Source organism: Thermobia domestica, unplaced genomic scaffold (genome assembly GCF_964235325.1).
Source record: "Thermobia domestica unplaced genomic scaffold, izTheDome1.hap1.1 HAP1_SCAFFOLD_755, whole genome shotgun sequence".
NCBI lineage: Eukaryota > Metazoa > Arthropoda > Insecta > Zygentoma > Lepismatidae > Thermobia > Thermobia domestica.
This window is the reverse complement of record NW_027656465.1, coordinates 36080-51062: the sequence shown is the minus strand read 5'-3', so window position 1 is coordinate 51062 and position 14983 is coordinate 36080. Positions and strand designations below refer to the sequence as shown.

General features: G+C 34.4%; 1 protein-coding gene across 1 annotated transcript in view; it reads right to left on the bottom strand.

Annotated features, from left to right (window-relative positions):
* The window catches only part of LOC145677320 (ras-GEF domain-containing family member 1B-like), a gene marked incomplete at its 3' end in the record, with an annotated part of 43670 nt that extends 28916 nt beyond the window's left edge, over positions 1 to 14754 (bottom strand). The window contains exons 1-2 of the mRNA XM_081747852.1: positions 14548 to 14754; positions 7633 to 7902 (exon numbers count right to left, since the gene is read on the bottom strand). Coding sequence (XP_081603978.1) covers positions 7633 to 7902; positions 14548 to 14700 — 423 coding nt within the window. The remainder of the gene's footprint in view (positions 1 to 7632; positions 7903 to 14547) is intronic.
* Positions 14755 to 14983: the final 229 nt, after the last annotated feature.

Genomic DNA, 14983 nt, shown 5'->3' with positions numbered 1-14983 from the left:
TTAATTCGCATAACGAATTCTCTTCTTCGTAACTTTGTGAAAACTTTATTGTCAATCTAGTGACAAAGTATTTGAAATGATTTGTTTATGGAAAAATAGGATAACCAGCTGTTCTTTCTCAACTACGAGTCAAACTATAGACAAGCGTCAGAGATTTTTTTTTGAAACGAAACACAAGTTATGCTCCGCGCAACTGAAGCGTTCTTTAGTCCTGGGCTCTTTTCCGGTTAGACCAAACATTGTGAAAGTACTATACTAGGCTAAAGAAAGTCTTGTCTCAAAAGCCCAAAAAAGATCTGCCTACTAAGTCCCCACTGCAATAATAATGTGTGCTACAAATTTTAACTTGGATTGATTTAGTGTTTTAGATTTTCTTTTTTAATTTTTGGGGGCAGAGCGTAACTTATTTGAAATTTGTAATACCGTGTATTTAGATAATTTAAGGATGAATTTTATTAATTTTTTTAGAATAAGAAATGAAATAATTAATTTTTTGAATATTTTTGATTTTGTATTATAAGCTTTTAGGATTTGAAATGGTTTTAATTATAAAAATTTATTAAATTGTAATGGTATAGAAACTTTAATTATGATGATTTTTTAACATTGTAAATAGATGTAATACTTACCGGTAGTTTAGTTTTCATAGTTTTTAATTGATGTTTTTTCACTATGTGATCTTAATTTTATTTTTTTTTAGTTTACTTTTTGTATTTAACCAGCACAGTCCCGTTTTGGGATTTAGATGTTGTTTGGTTGTAGCGTAGAGCTTAGCTCAGGTCTAATTATAAAATGTTTTATTTTATTATTTTTGTATAATTTTTTTTAATATAACTGTGGTGTGATGATTATTTGTTTTTACTTTTTAATAAATAGTTTAAATATTGCTTTTTTGTTTTACAATAAATAAAATAAATTTATAAAATACATGTTAAAATTTTAGGTACTTTACAATGTTGGTACTTGCTGTCCAGGATACGGTGAAGAAATAACGGCGGTGAAACTCGTCACAAGTTGCACACATACATATTCTCCAAACTAAGTTCGCCTGCTGATTGTGTCACCATTAGGGTGGAGCGAAAAATTTTTTTTTCGAAATTCGAATTTGGATAGGGGGCAAAAGTTGCATCATATCGTAGTATTTTACCATAGTAAATTTCAACTCTCTAAAATAATTTTTAGCTGGGGCGCAAGGGGCTTTAAATTTGAAATTTTGCAAATCAATTTCCGTTTACTATGTAACCATTTAGCAAATGTTTGCTGAAAGTAGACTTTAATTTATATTGTGGATAGAGGGCAAAAGATGTATCCTTTGTCAATAGATAACAACATGAATCTTTAATTCTCTAAAATTATTTTTAGCCGGGGCGCAATGGTCCTGAAATTTGGGAATAATAAGACGAAAAGTGATCAACTATAAGCATTTTGCGAGTCTGTCATAAAGAAGCTTTTTGCTATTTAATAAGACTTCTGATATCCTACAATGAACTTTAGGCAGTATTGTTAATAGTACAATAGTTTGGTTGGTGGTGACAGTGATGTAAGTAGGGGGAACGGGGCTTGTGCCCCGGGCGTCGAATTGGAAGCCGCAAAACCGAGGATATAATTATTTTCACTATAAAGCAAGGAAAGGAGTTTTAGCAAACTAAATATTATTAAAAAAAATACCTCAGAAACTTAACAGGATAACAACGATTCACCAACCTTAGGATCATATCCATAGAGCTTATGTTGGCTTCAAGCTATCTTTTGAGGACATTGTAAAACCTTTGCATCCAAAAGAAGCTGTAAGGTTAAATTTTAGTTCCAGCTTTTTGTGTTTTTATTTAACTTACATCGATTTAAGAGATTTGTAAAATGTCCGAGTATAATACTCCAGACAACAGCTATATTGTTTTTCATAATTAAACATTCTATTCAAAAGCAAAAGATGTTGATTCATTCTACACATATCCACATCCCAATATAATTCCGAAAACATTGCGATTTGCAGTTATTTCGTTAAGACTGTAAGAATGTGTCAAGCATGCTACTCTCAGATTATTTGTCAATCAGTTACAAAGTAGTTTAGTGTTTTATCTTGTACTAAAAATTAAAATATGTACTACAATTTTGAAACCAAGCTTTATCACTTGAAGAACGAATGGAATAGGACAACTACTGTCTGATGCCAATATCAGATATAGTTGCGGAGCCTTTTGGTTTGGTTAGTCGGGGGGAAGGGGGGGGCTAAGGCGAGTTCTTGCCCCGGACGATAACTAGCCTAGTTGTGTCGCTGGGTGGTGAGTAAAAAATGATATTCGGTATTATTTATATTACTTGGACAAAGAAATTCAAGAAAAGAGAAGGAAGGAAAGCCACCAAAAAGTATTATACTCTACTATAGTTACATTATCGAATCTTCAGACTACTTGTCTTCGGAAACAAGATAGGAAGGCAATAAAGAACACACTGAAGCTGGAGGAGATCATATTTTAGTTGGAAATATCATTTGAAGAAGACAAGAGAGCAAGCACAGATTGGATGCACGCAAATTAGAAAATTCGTCCCAACATTAGCAAAAGTGAAGGAGAAAACCGGCGTGACTAGAAGAAAAATTGCAGCAATTGCTACTGCGGTTTTGGAAAATTTTAAATATGTGAGTCTAGAGCAGTCGCAAAACATAATTGACAGAAGTAAAATTCAAAGAGAGGTTGTGAAAAATGGTATAAGTGTAAGAACTAAGAGACTGTTAATAAAGTGAAACCTCGTGCCATCTATTTTGATTGGAAGAAAGACCAAACGCTCACGATATCCGGAAGATGAAGATGGAAGAACATTATTCTATCCGTGTAGAAACGGGTAACAAATTTCTCGGCTATACCGGAAATGCTTTGACCGGATTAGCATCAGCAAAGAATATTGCTAGTTTCATCTGCCGCGAATTACAAGAAAATAATGTGGACCTATTAGATGTGGTAGCTATCGGCTGCGATGGCACTAATATTAATGTTAGGCCCTTGCAGTGATGCATATGCTTATTGCATTTCATTGAACTACCACTTCGTCATTTAGTAAAAGAAATCGATGGTATAAGTGCTGGCCCTTACACTTTCTCTGACTCTATTGGTAGATCATTAGTGTATTGTGAAACAAATTTAGTGTACGGCTTCGAAAAGATTTCTTCAGAACCTCCTACACTCCTAAATGTGCGTGATCTCAGTTATGATCAGAGGTACTTGTGTGAAATACTCCAATCTGTCATAAGATTAGACTGATAAAAGCCTAGCAGATTAAGAAACCTGGGAAACTTGGGCATGTTCGCTGGTTAACAGTGGCTTACAGAGTTTTGCGTCTATAGGTATATCAATGCCAAATCCTTCAGAGGAGCTCAAAACTACATCAAAGTTCGTGGTTAAAGAAGTGGTTCAACATCAAACTGAAACCTCTTGTCAAATACGGAGCTAAACATTTGTTCCTGACCATAAAACTTTCGCGATGTTTGCAAGAACCATACAAGACTCCAGTCAATAAAGTAATCTCCAGAAATGCATTCTATGCGAACCCTTAAAACATACTCATTGCCATGATTGGTGAAAACAGATCAGCTACACGAATCCTTGCTGCTGATAAAATATTCCAATCCAGAAACCTTCTGAAATTCGTTCCTTCGAAGTGCCAGTATTAAACTTCGAGACTAATAATTACACAGAAATGATTAACTGGAATGAGTGTAATATAACAGAACGCTAATACTGACTCATGAGACATACGAAAAATTGCAAGAAATTCGCGCTTCAGAAAATACATGTGTTGATATCCCTGAGTTCAAATGTCATACGCAAGTAGTGGAAAGATTGATTAGTGAAATTAATTAGTGAAACTTCTTTCAGTATCTGGGGCACGAGAGAGCGTTTTCTCTATTCGTTCCAAAATTGACTCGAGAAAAACAATGCCTACTTTTGAGACAGTCGCAGTATTTTGCAGGAAGACGTGAACGCAACTTATGAAAAATTCAATCTAATGTTGGCGGGTGGGTGGGATTGAACTCGACGGCAGTCACCTCTTAGTGGTAAATTTTGGGTTGATGTAGCCTGTAACATAGAATATGAATTTCGGTAGCTTTAGAAATTCATCTCGTCGCGACAACGAATATTAACACCCTCAAATTACAGTCTACTTCAAGCGAAAAGCTGTTTAATAATTACACAAATACACAACAAACATGTATTTGTTTACAAAATCTACGAAACTTAAGGCCATGGAGCCCCGGCTAAAAATATTTTAGAGAATTGAAATTTTCCATGGTAAAGTACTACGATATGATGCATCTTTTGCAACATATCCAAATTTGAATTTAATTTTTTTAATGGCTTCTTTTCACTTATTTGCATAATCTTTCAAACTTTAGGCCCATTTGCGCCCCGGCTAAAAATTATTTTAGAGAATTGAAATTTTCCATGGTAAAGTACTATAATATGATGCAACTTTTGCCCCCTATCCAAAATCGAATTTCGAAAAAAATTTTTTTTTGGCCTCTTTTCACTCCACCCTAGTCACCATATAAGACGAATCTCTCATTTATTCTTATTAATGTTTTTAACTATTTATTTTTAAGTCAGATTGATAAATATTTTTGTGTGTAAAGAATTAAGAAACTAGGTGAAGGTATTTATGAAATTACGTAATATATATATATAAACACCTTCATATATACGTATATATAGTACCCAACATAATTGATTTATGACATTCTATGAGTTTGCACTTCTTAGTTTTGAAATTGACACTGCGCCACTAATATCAATTGCGTGTGTTAAGATATTCATTCACTTGTGAAATACAGTAATGTGTCACTAGATTAACACACGTTTGGCAGTCCCATAATTACAAGATTTCTTAAAAATATAAAATACCCAGAAAACTTGGTGCAAGACAGTTAGAAAGAGCAATAGGAAAGAGAAGTTCGTATGTATCCAAAGCAGTGGCTATGGTAAACGAGTACAGGTTGTAAATACTTTTGTTTGTCTTATTCCCATCACGATAGGTAAATTTAACATTCGTACGAGAAAGTTATGCTAGATTAATTCTAAAATTATATTTTTGGAGCAATAAAAGCTGAAGTACAAGTTCGAAGTCTCGAAATGTATTTAAAGACGTCCTGCTGTCCCGGGTTCGATGTTTGTTATTATTGCTCCTTTTTTCGAACATCGAGAAGAGAAAAGCAATCATCTTAATCCCTTCGGGGCATGTTGTCAAATATAGCAATACGTACGTATTGACTTATGGTAAATATTTATTTTCGGACTCTACGATCGTGCCTCGTCATTTTAAAGTAGATCTGTGCCAGGTATTTGCAATCGGCCGATGTATGACGTAGTAATGAATTTTTATTATAAGATAAATAGCAGATACAAGAAAATACGTTGAACGAAGAAAGGCGGGAGAATAAAATAAGCAAGTGTTGGCAGTATACGCGTAGCTATAGATTCACGTATAATATGACTACAAAACCAGTGACAACTCTATCGATGTTTTTGCTTGCCTGACGCTATTGCTTTCCTTAAAGTCAGGTTTGCTGCCTACTCCTTTCCCTCCGTGTGATTTACAGAGAAGGGGAATAGCAAATTGTCATGTCACAGAGAGTTTAGCTGGAAGTGACTGTCACAAACCGCGTAAGGTCAATGATCATTCTGCTAGAATATAATTTTGATTGGTATAAGACATCTAGGTGTTTCTCTCCGAAGTTAGAAAATGAAATCTTTAAGTTTTACGTCCCGCGCTTATGCCGACTGGGCTAAAGGAGACGGTGATGATGATGAATGAATGAAATGGTGGAATGAAGAAAGTGGGAGGAAACGGGAAAACTCTGAGAAAACCAACGCACACAGTGTTTGTCCACCACAAAGCTTACTTGACGCGAGCTTTATCAAACCACGGACCCCATGCACCAGAGATGAACGCTCTACCACTGGGCCACTCTACTCACTGAAGTTAAAGAAGTTTTAAAGAAGTACAATAATAAACTCTGGTAAACGTGGTAAAGTACATGAAACTAATGCCTAATGAACCTTTTGCAACAAGAAAAGCTACATACCCTTTTATCTTAGGCAACCAACAACGCTCTGCTGCTGTACAGGTTGCATATAAGAGAATGTCATGGATTTTGACATATCTCAAACAGTGTTAAAATCATAGTTACCAGTGAAGATGAAAACGGATTTTCTCCATTAACGAACTTGGCTGAGATAATCGCTGAAGCTCTCAATTGCGTCAAAAATTTGTTTTCGTTCAAGAGTTATCGTGCAGATAAACGGACGGACATACTAATACTACAAAGGAAAATTTTCAGTTTTACGTCCCACTATTACGCCGGCTAGGCTAAAGGAGACGGTGATGGTAAGAAATGAATGGAATGGTGGAGTGAATAAAGTGGGAGAAAACAGGAGAACCCGAGAAAACCCATGCACGTGATATTTGTCTATCACAAATTTCATTTGGCGCGAGCTGGGATCGAACCAGAAGCCCCACGCACACTAACATTACAATCTTATAAGGCCCTCTTAAAATGACAATAATAAATAATAGGCAGGAACGGTGGCTTATTATTTGAGAACGTTGATACCTGGTTTCGATTACAGATCATTGGTGAACAACATCATGTCTTCGGATTTTCTTCGTGTTTTCCCATTTCCTCCAAGTATATTCATTCCATCCACCTTTTCATTACCATTCAATTATCAATAACACCAATCATCAGGGCATTACCTAAGACAAATATCTCATTCCTAATATATGTATTCCGTAATTACTGACAGAGCTTAACAAGTGAAATTGATTTGTATACTTCTCTTTCCACTGTTCTGTACTGAACCGTAAAGAAAGAAGAAAAGTAGCAACGGTTTATACTTTAAACATGTTCATTTGGTTTCTATGCTGACCAAAGCTGCATAGTTTATCCGATTAAAATACAATAACAAGAGAGTCAGAATGTAGTAATTCTATGCGCAAAATTTTCTAAAAAATAAAAAAAAAATTAAACCGCCTACCAAGCGTACACAGAATTAAAGAAATAGCAAAAAGAGATCTCATTATACGAAATGTTTGTTACAATGGAGGTAGACGTAGAATCTTTAATTCATATGTTTAAGAAAGAAACAGTGTAAACATAAAAGAAAGTAGAGAAACGCAGAACTAAAATTAGAAACAAAATGAAGGAAGAATTATATATATATATATATATATATATATATATATATATATATATATATATATATATATATATATATATATCGCTGCAGTTGTTTTAAAAATGGGAATTCAGTGTAGAAAAGAAAATACCAGTAATAAGCTACTCCAGTGTACAACACATAAAAACCTATATAAAGACTATTATCTTCACGATGAAGAAAAGGATATATATATATATATATATATATATATAGTATATGAATTCAAGAAAAAATACACACAGGCATTAGAACAGCAAATGTAATGAATGAAAACCGTACTAATTAGCAGTCATTTTTTCTTTCCTTGTTTTAAGTACAGAACTCAGCGTATGAACCAAAAATTAAAAAAATAAAAAAAAAGGGAAAGAAAAGACACATTCATTACAAAACAGAGTTCTACAGTACTGAAAATCCAACTTACCGTGCTGAGGCTATCTATGGAACGGGTGGATGATTCGGCGTTAACTCTCTGCAGAAATTCTTCGTACTTTTCGAGCGTTGTAAGCCGATGCAACAGATTTTGAAGCAGCTGGGAAACTTCCTTGCGAATTCCAGGGTCGATCGTTACGCATTTCTGTGTAATACTGCGTACGTGAGCCATAACACGCTCATCCCGGAAATCATAGGGGAAAGTTTCAGTCCATTCGGCGAGGAGTTGTACCAGGTGGGGAACAAAACGACCAAGACGATCCTGTAAGAGAAATTGAATAATTTAGTATGATTATTATTATTATTCATTAATTATGCCCAGCTGCCTTTACTAAGATTAATATATGTACACATACCATATTTATCTTCTTATAAATCTATATATTATATATAAAAATGAAAGTGATTATGTTTGTCTCTTCATACCTCTTGAACCACATAAAAGATCTCGATCAAATTTTCAACATAGATGAAGTTCATAGATGAAAATAAATAAAAAAAAAACTCTTGAACCAGACGATCGATCTCGATCAAATTTTCAACATAGATCAGATTCGGGTTTCGAATTGTATCTATCATTTTACTTTGACGGTGTAGCTCAGGAGATGGGAGGGGAAGATATTTAAAAATGATCGAAAATGACTGATATTAGTGTTGAATCCATAATTTTCGGAGTCGCTGAGATAAACAATGACACTTCCGATGCCGTTTAAGAAGGGATATATATAAAGTGATCGAAAATTACCAATATTAGTGTCGAATTCATAGTTTTCGGGGTCGCTGAGACAAACAGTGACACTTCTGGTGCCTTTTAAAGCCAAATTCAGTGCTTTATGTCCAAAATAAAACGTATTTTCCCCGTGCGAAGAACAATCTGCTAGGATCTTTTAAAAATTAAAATGTTCGTAAAACTGAAGAGAACAAAATGGTAAACCCTCAATGGATGGGACTCAAACAACTTATGACATAGCCGATCGTCAATCGACTGATCACACTAAGTTAAATCCATGAAATGATAAAAATCTGATTTATTACCAAGTAAGTGTAAAGGTGAAGACATCAAGATTGTCAGAACCAACCGACTTCTGACATCGCCGACCACTAACCGATGGGCCACATCAAATTAAGTCAATTAATGTTGTCAAATCTTAAATTCGGTAGAACCTTGCATTCTTGGAGAACAAAGTTTCTAATTTATAATATACTGCCAATTCTCTAAGTAACTTTGTTTATAGTAAGAATTCTACTTGTTTCATGAATGCACACGAAGCTAGTAAAAAAAAAAGTGCTTTTATTGTTCACACAAGGCCAAAATATACTTGAAACGAAAAATAAATATTTGTTTCCATCACTCTTTACTTGGACAGAGTTTTTAATCCACTATGGAGCTTTCTTCCCTTCTTTTGTTAGCGGAAAGTACTTATGAAGATAGAAACGATGAATTTTTTGTTCTCAAAGTAACTCAATAAAGATTTATGATTGTGTTTAGGAAATGGTTTCTACCGCCTTTCCCTGCTCCGTTACCTTCCTTAACTATCGCTATCTTGTGTACTATCTTTTTTTCACTTTTTAAAATCGTATTCTTATGTTTATATCGAGAATTTCTGAAACATTGCCCATTTTCGTGTCGAGCAACGAGTATTCTGCGTGTGTTCTTTGTATGAATGAAGTTTAGTATATCTGACTACTGTTTAGGAATCTGTGAAGAAGAAAGATTAATGATTGATATGTATCTATCTTTCATTTAGCAGAATTCGATGTTTTAAGAAAAGAAGACCTGCTATTGTATCATGATTGTTTTGTTTGACGCTTTAAAGAAATGAATTTCTAAATTTGAAACAATAACATCTTGTTACCATTTCGGAATACAAATCCCGACGGCATTCAAAGAGTAATTTATTGGTAACGACAAAATGGGGAGAAGAGAGACGAGGAAACTAGTAATGAAGAAAAAGAAATGGGGAAAGAAGGACAAAGAGAATACGAGAACAGATCAAGAGATGATGAAAGTGCTGTCAGTGACCAACTATTGACTAGCTGAAAAATATTTATAGCTGAAGCACAGTGTTGATTGCTTTCATGGGTAAAGCGCGACGTAAGGAATGGAACTAGCTGTCCTGAAAGCTTTTGAACTAGCATCTATAGAACAGTGGTCCCCAATTACTTCAGTTACGGACCTCTTTTCATTTCCAAGGGAAGGTATGGTCCCTACATTCCTAAACTTTGGTATCTGTGTTGTAGTAGAAGTAATAGTTGATAGGCAGGTTGACAGGTAGCAACATTAACAAGAATTAAATTACAAACACCTATTTATGTTCTAGGTATAGAACATACAATAGATTGCAGAGTATTATTTACACCTTTTATAAGTTATAAAGCATAAATAACGCCATGAACCCTTAAGTTTGTTCCAGGGACTCTTAGGAGACCTCGGACCCCAAGTGGGAACGACTGCTATAGAGGATGTAATTTCGTTGCAGGGCGTGCGTGGCCATTAGGATTGACTAGAACCTACATTAACGAATTTTATTCTACTTTATTGTACGCAAGACAACCTTTTGATTAATTTTTGCTAAGTTTTATACAATTCTGACATTTTATTCATAAAATACAGGATGTATCAAAAGTCCAGCCCATAGACCAACTCCGTTATAAGTAAACATACCAAAAAAAAGAAAAGAAAAGAAAGAGAGAGAGAGAAGTTTAATGGAAATAAGTGGGTTTCAATCTAGAAATGGTGTAGTTTCTCCAATCTCACCAGCCGGTTCGACCTCACATTAGTAAGGGCATCCTATGTTACACGAAAACGCAACTGAAAACTCACTGTAGAAAACAATGTGTCACCTTACAATTGTTTCACTTATTTTATTTTTTAATACGTTTGTGTCTTAGATTTTCATACTTCGTTATATGCTAGGTATATTTCTAAGCAACAATATTTTCTATTTTGTGATGCTTACGCAAAATTTACTATCTTTTGTCACTACTGTTACAGTAACTTTTGTTTTTGGCACTTACATTATTTTCTACAGAGAATCTTCAATTGTGCCAGTTCAGCACACTGTTCCCTTGGGCCGTCATCTTACCACCAATACGGATTCAAGATGTTGTAAGTTCCTTCTCAAAAGAATGTGCACGTTCCTTGTGTTATTTTTGCGTGCGTCTAAGTTCCATTCGAAAAGTCTGTTGAATTCGAAGCTTTTTAATTTAACATAGGGTGCTTTGCCAGTATGGAGTCCAAACAGCTGATCCGATTGAAAAAAATTCCACTACCGTAGATTAAAAACCATCTATTTCCAACAACTTTCATCTCTTTCCATTTTCTCGTATCTTTATTTATAATGGAGTTGGCCCATGGCTCCATACTTTTGATCTTAGTTACGTTTAACTTTTGAACATTAATAAAATAAAGATACATAAATATTTTCTTTTTTATTTGAAATATGTTTCCCAAAATTCCCTTCCATGGTAGGCACATCTAACCCGGAAGTTACGTTAAACTGCCTATTCATGCCCCATAAACATTTTGCAAGTTTCAAAGGGTACAAAGAATGTTTTGTGAGACATGATGTAACGTGGAAATCCGTCTAGATATCTTGTGTTTGTTTATTTTCCATGGAACGTACCAGAGATACGAAGTCACATCTTTTATCGTACGATTTGAAAAACGTGAGTGTCACTCGAAATCGCACATGGGCTCCCGAATCGAAAGTCAGAACACTAATTAGTTAGCAATGAGAGTGTTGTAAAAATAGAAAAGAATAGTTTAAAAATTATTCTTTCAACATGAATCCTACGAGCAATAAGAGCGTAGAAACTATACGGTATATATATACTAGGGATGGGCAAAACCGATTTTTATAAAAAAACCGGAAATCGGTTTCAAGAAAAACCGCAATCCGAAAAACCGACGGTTTTCTACAAAACCGGTTTCGGTGAAAACTTCTGGAAAATACACAAAACTATTCCTGTGGAAACGGAATCGTTTCCGGAGAACAACAAAACACTATTCTGATCAGAAATAGAACAAATTTTGAAAAAAACCGAAACCGGATCCGATTAAAAATCGAACCGGTTTTGGAGAAAACCGAAAAACCGGTTTTTGTGCCCACCACTAATGTATACATCAACTTCAGTATGACTACTGAGGAAGTACGATGGGAACAGTGACGGAACGGATCATAGCTCACCGGGTCATGATTTTGTCCGAGCTATATGGGGCTGGGAATCGTCTTTCTAGATCCGATCTGGCCCGGAGATCAAGACAGACCAGGTGGTCCAAATAGACCCAGTGACCCGCCAAAATATCAACTCTACATCATTAATGCACAATGTCATAATGGATCTATGATATTTACTACTCGAGCTCGATCATTAATTTATTTGATTCCCGGCGTGACATCTCTTAATCAAGGGTACCATGTCTTTGAAATATTTCAATTCATGTTTATTCGTCTTCTCAGACTGAAAAATAATATACAGTGGTTTTTGAACACAGACTACGCAAAAGATTTAACAGAACACTGTTTGGGCTCAGCAACATCTTTTATATTGTACTTGACATCGCTCTATTAAACTTTGACGATCCCCCATAAGAAATGCACGCATCTTATCTTTACTGTGATTATGGCGCATTTGTATTCTGTTAAACCCTATACTTATCTTTCAGTGCGATGGTTTGATACACAAACACGGACGCACAGAACAAGCAAGAAAAACATTGTAGATTTAGTGAGAGGACACAGACAGAGAAGAAAATTGGGTTTGTTAGAAATACATAGCAGCCCATATGTGTATGACAATCTTTCATCGTCTCACTCTTGGTCATAGGTGTGTCTGGATATAAGGTCTGATAGGTCATGAGTCTGACTACCTACGAACACAGACGATGACCTTCGTGACCCACTTCCGGAAAAAGGCACAAAACGTAAAGTAACAGTGAAAATAGTTACAAAGAAAAAGAAACAATGACTGGAACATTATTTGAGAAAAAATTATCTTGTTAAGAACTTGATGGAAAGTATATTTTAAAAAACTAAGAAGAAAATATTCTAATTTCATAATTCAGAAAAATATTTAAATTTGCTGCAAATGGCCTGCTAGTAGTGGTAAGGTACTTACTATAACGTTGAAATAATGTTTGTTCTCTCAAAGTGTAAGTGAAAACTCAATAAATTGCCATTATAATATACTACACGGTGTGATTTACTACCAGATTACAATGAATCTCTGGCAATAAAACTATCATCATATCATCATTATAACACATGTAAACGTAATATGAGAAACATGGTTATCATATCAAATAACAATGATTGATATAAAATTAATGATAGTTAATAACAGCGTACCAGTCATTATTTAACATCAACGATACTCTTTCTGATATATCTTGTAATAGTGGAAGTAAGAACAGCATATATCTCAATTATTCACTGAAATTTGACTAAAAAATTCTTCTCTGTTTACTTTCCATTTATTGTAGTTTCTTTTACACAATTTCAGTGTACACGAATTATTACTTCAACTTTTTTTTGGTTTCGTTTTCGTTTGTTGATTCTGTATAATTAATATTTTCTTTATCAATAATGTTTTAATGTGAGAGTTGTGAATCAGTATGTTTAAGATATAGATTGGACATGCATATTTAAAAGAACTATTAAAGTTTAATATATATATATATATATATATATATATATATATATATATATATTGAAATGTAATTTTACATATAAATTAAGGAATTTCATAACATCTGTTGGAAGAAAAGAAGTACTGGGAGCAGTCGCAATTTTGGAAAATAACATAACATATATATATATTTTTCTAATTCCTTTAAATTTATACCAAAACATTTAGAAAGTGTGCTAAAAACGAGCTTATTTTAATAGATTCTAAACAAAGAGCAAGAGCAGAAAAAGTTGTTTCTAAGAATAATAATGGAGAGGAGTGTAGAGTAAGAAATTGAGCAGATGGTGAGCATAACCTATTAGCACAGAGAAAATAACAAGACAGAAGTGTAATGTAAACAGCTAAACGTCTACGCGCTTTAGCAAGGTCTGGTAGTCTCATTTACGAGTTAAATATTACAGGAATTTTTACATTTCAGAGCTCAATCGCAGAGCTGCTACTTTATCTCCTCATAAGGAAAGCAATTAAACAAAAGTTAAGTTCCACAAAACCGAAATGCCTGAAATAATGAATCATTTCAAATGACTGCCAGGACCATCTGGTACTCGATTACTGCGATCCCTTGCTAACCCCGCGTAGACGTTTGGCTGTTTACGTTACACCTCTATCTTGCTATTTTCTTTGAGATGTTAGTACATGTTTCTTGCTCTCTTCAACGTCCTTGAGAAAGAAAGGCTACTACTTTTTTTTTAAAGTCCACCTCTGATTTCAGAAGGTTGAGGAAGAAGACAACGCTGACCAATGGAAAAAAAATACCATCTTTTCAGCTGCCTACTATAGTAATTTTAGTTTAAATATTTGTTCATGAAACTGTTTTATGTAAAAATTAATAAGACTGATACAACATAGGTAAATTTTCTAGTATTAGTGTTAATAGTAGTAGTAGTAGGGGGAGGAGAGGAGTATTGAAGCTCCCTTTCAGCACAATCATTACCATGTTCGAAAATCCTAGGTATACCACTGCTTGTAGATAGGATATTTAGGTAAACTCCCTGTAGATACTACAAAATTTACCTTCAATACGTTACATTTTTTTCTATAGACGAAGAACAAAATTTTAAGAGAAAAGTGAGTTTTCCTTATGATATGTATGAACAGAACTTACCACAACACACAAGTTTACTGAAGAAAAATCTATTTTCTTTTGCTGTGGCAGCACTAGAGATTTGTGATTAAAAATTAAAAAAAAAGAAGAAAAAACTGAAAATGTTCTTACCTTGGAGAGCTGTTTCTCCCCGAGTTTCTGTTGGCTGTCACAAAGCTGGCAGACTTCTCCAAGGAGTTCGTGAGGTTTGATGAACAAGCGGGAGCTCAAAAGGAATGCGAAGAGGTAGGCTCGATCGGGGTAGTAGTCCGCCGTTGGGACCATATGCTGGATCAGAGCTTCCAAAGAACCGGAAACAAGGTTGCCATCTCTATACACAAGTGCCTAGAATTACAATAAAAGAGGAAAAATGAATTTACAGATTCAGTGTAACAACAATATAACTTTTTCAATAATAACACTAATACTAAAATAATAAATAAATAAAAGAAAGACAAGTATGCTTCAATTCTTTAAGTTGAAGAAAAATGTTATTTTTCAGGGAAAATCAAGTCAGAGATATTCTATTTTGATGTTCCTGAAGTAGTTAGTTTCCAAGTCACGATTT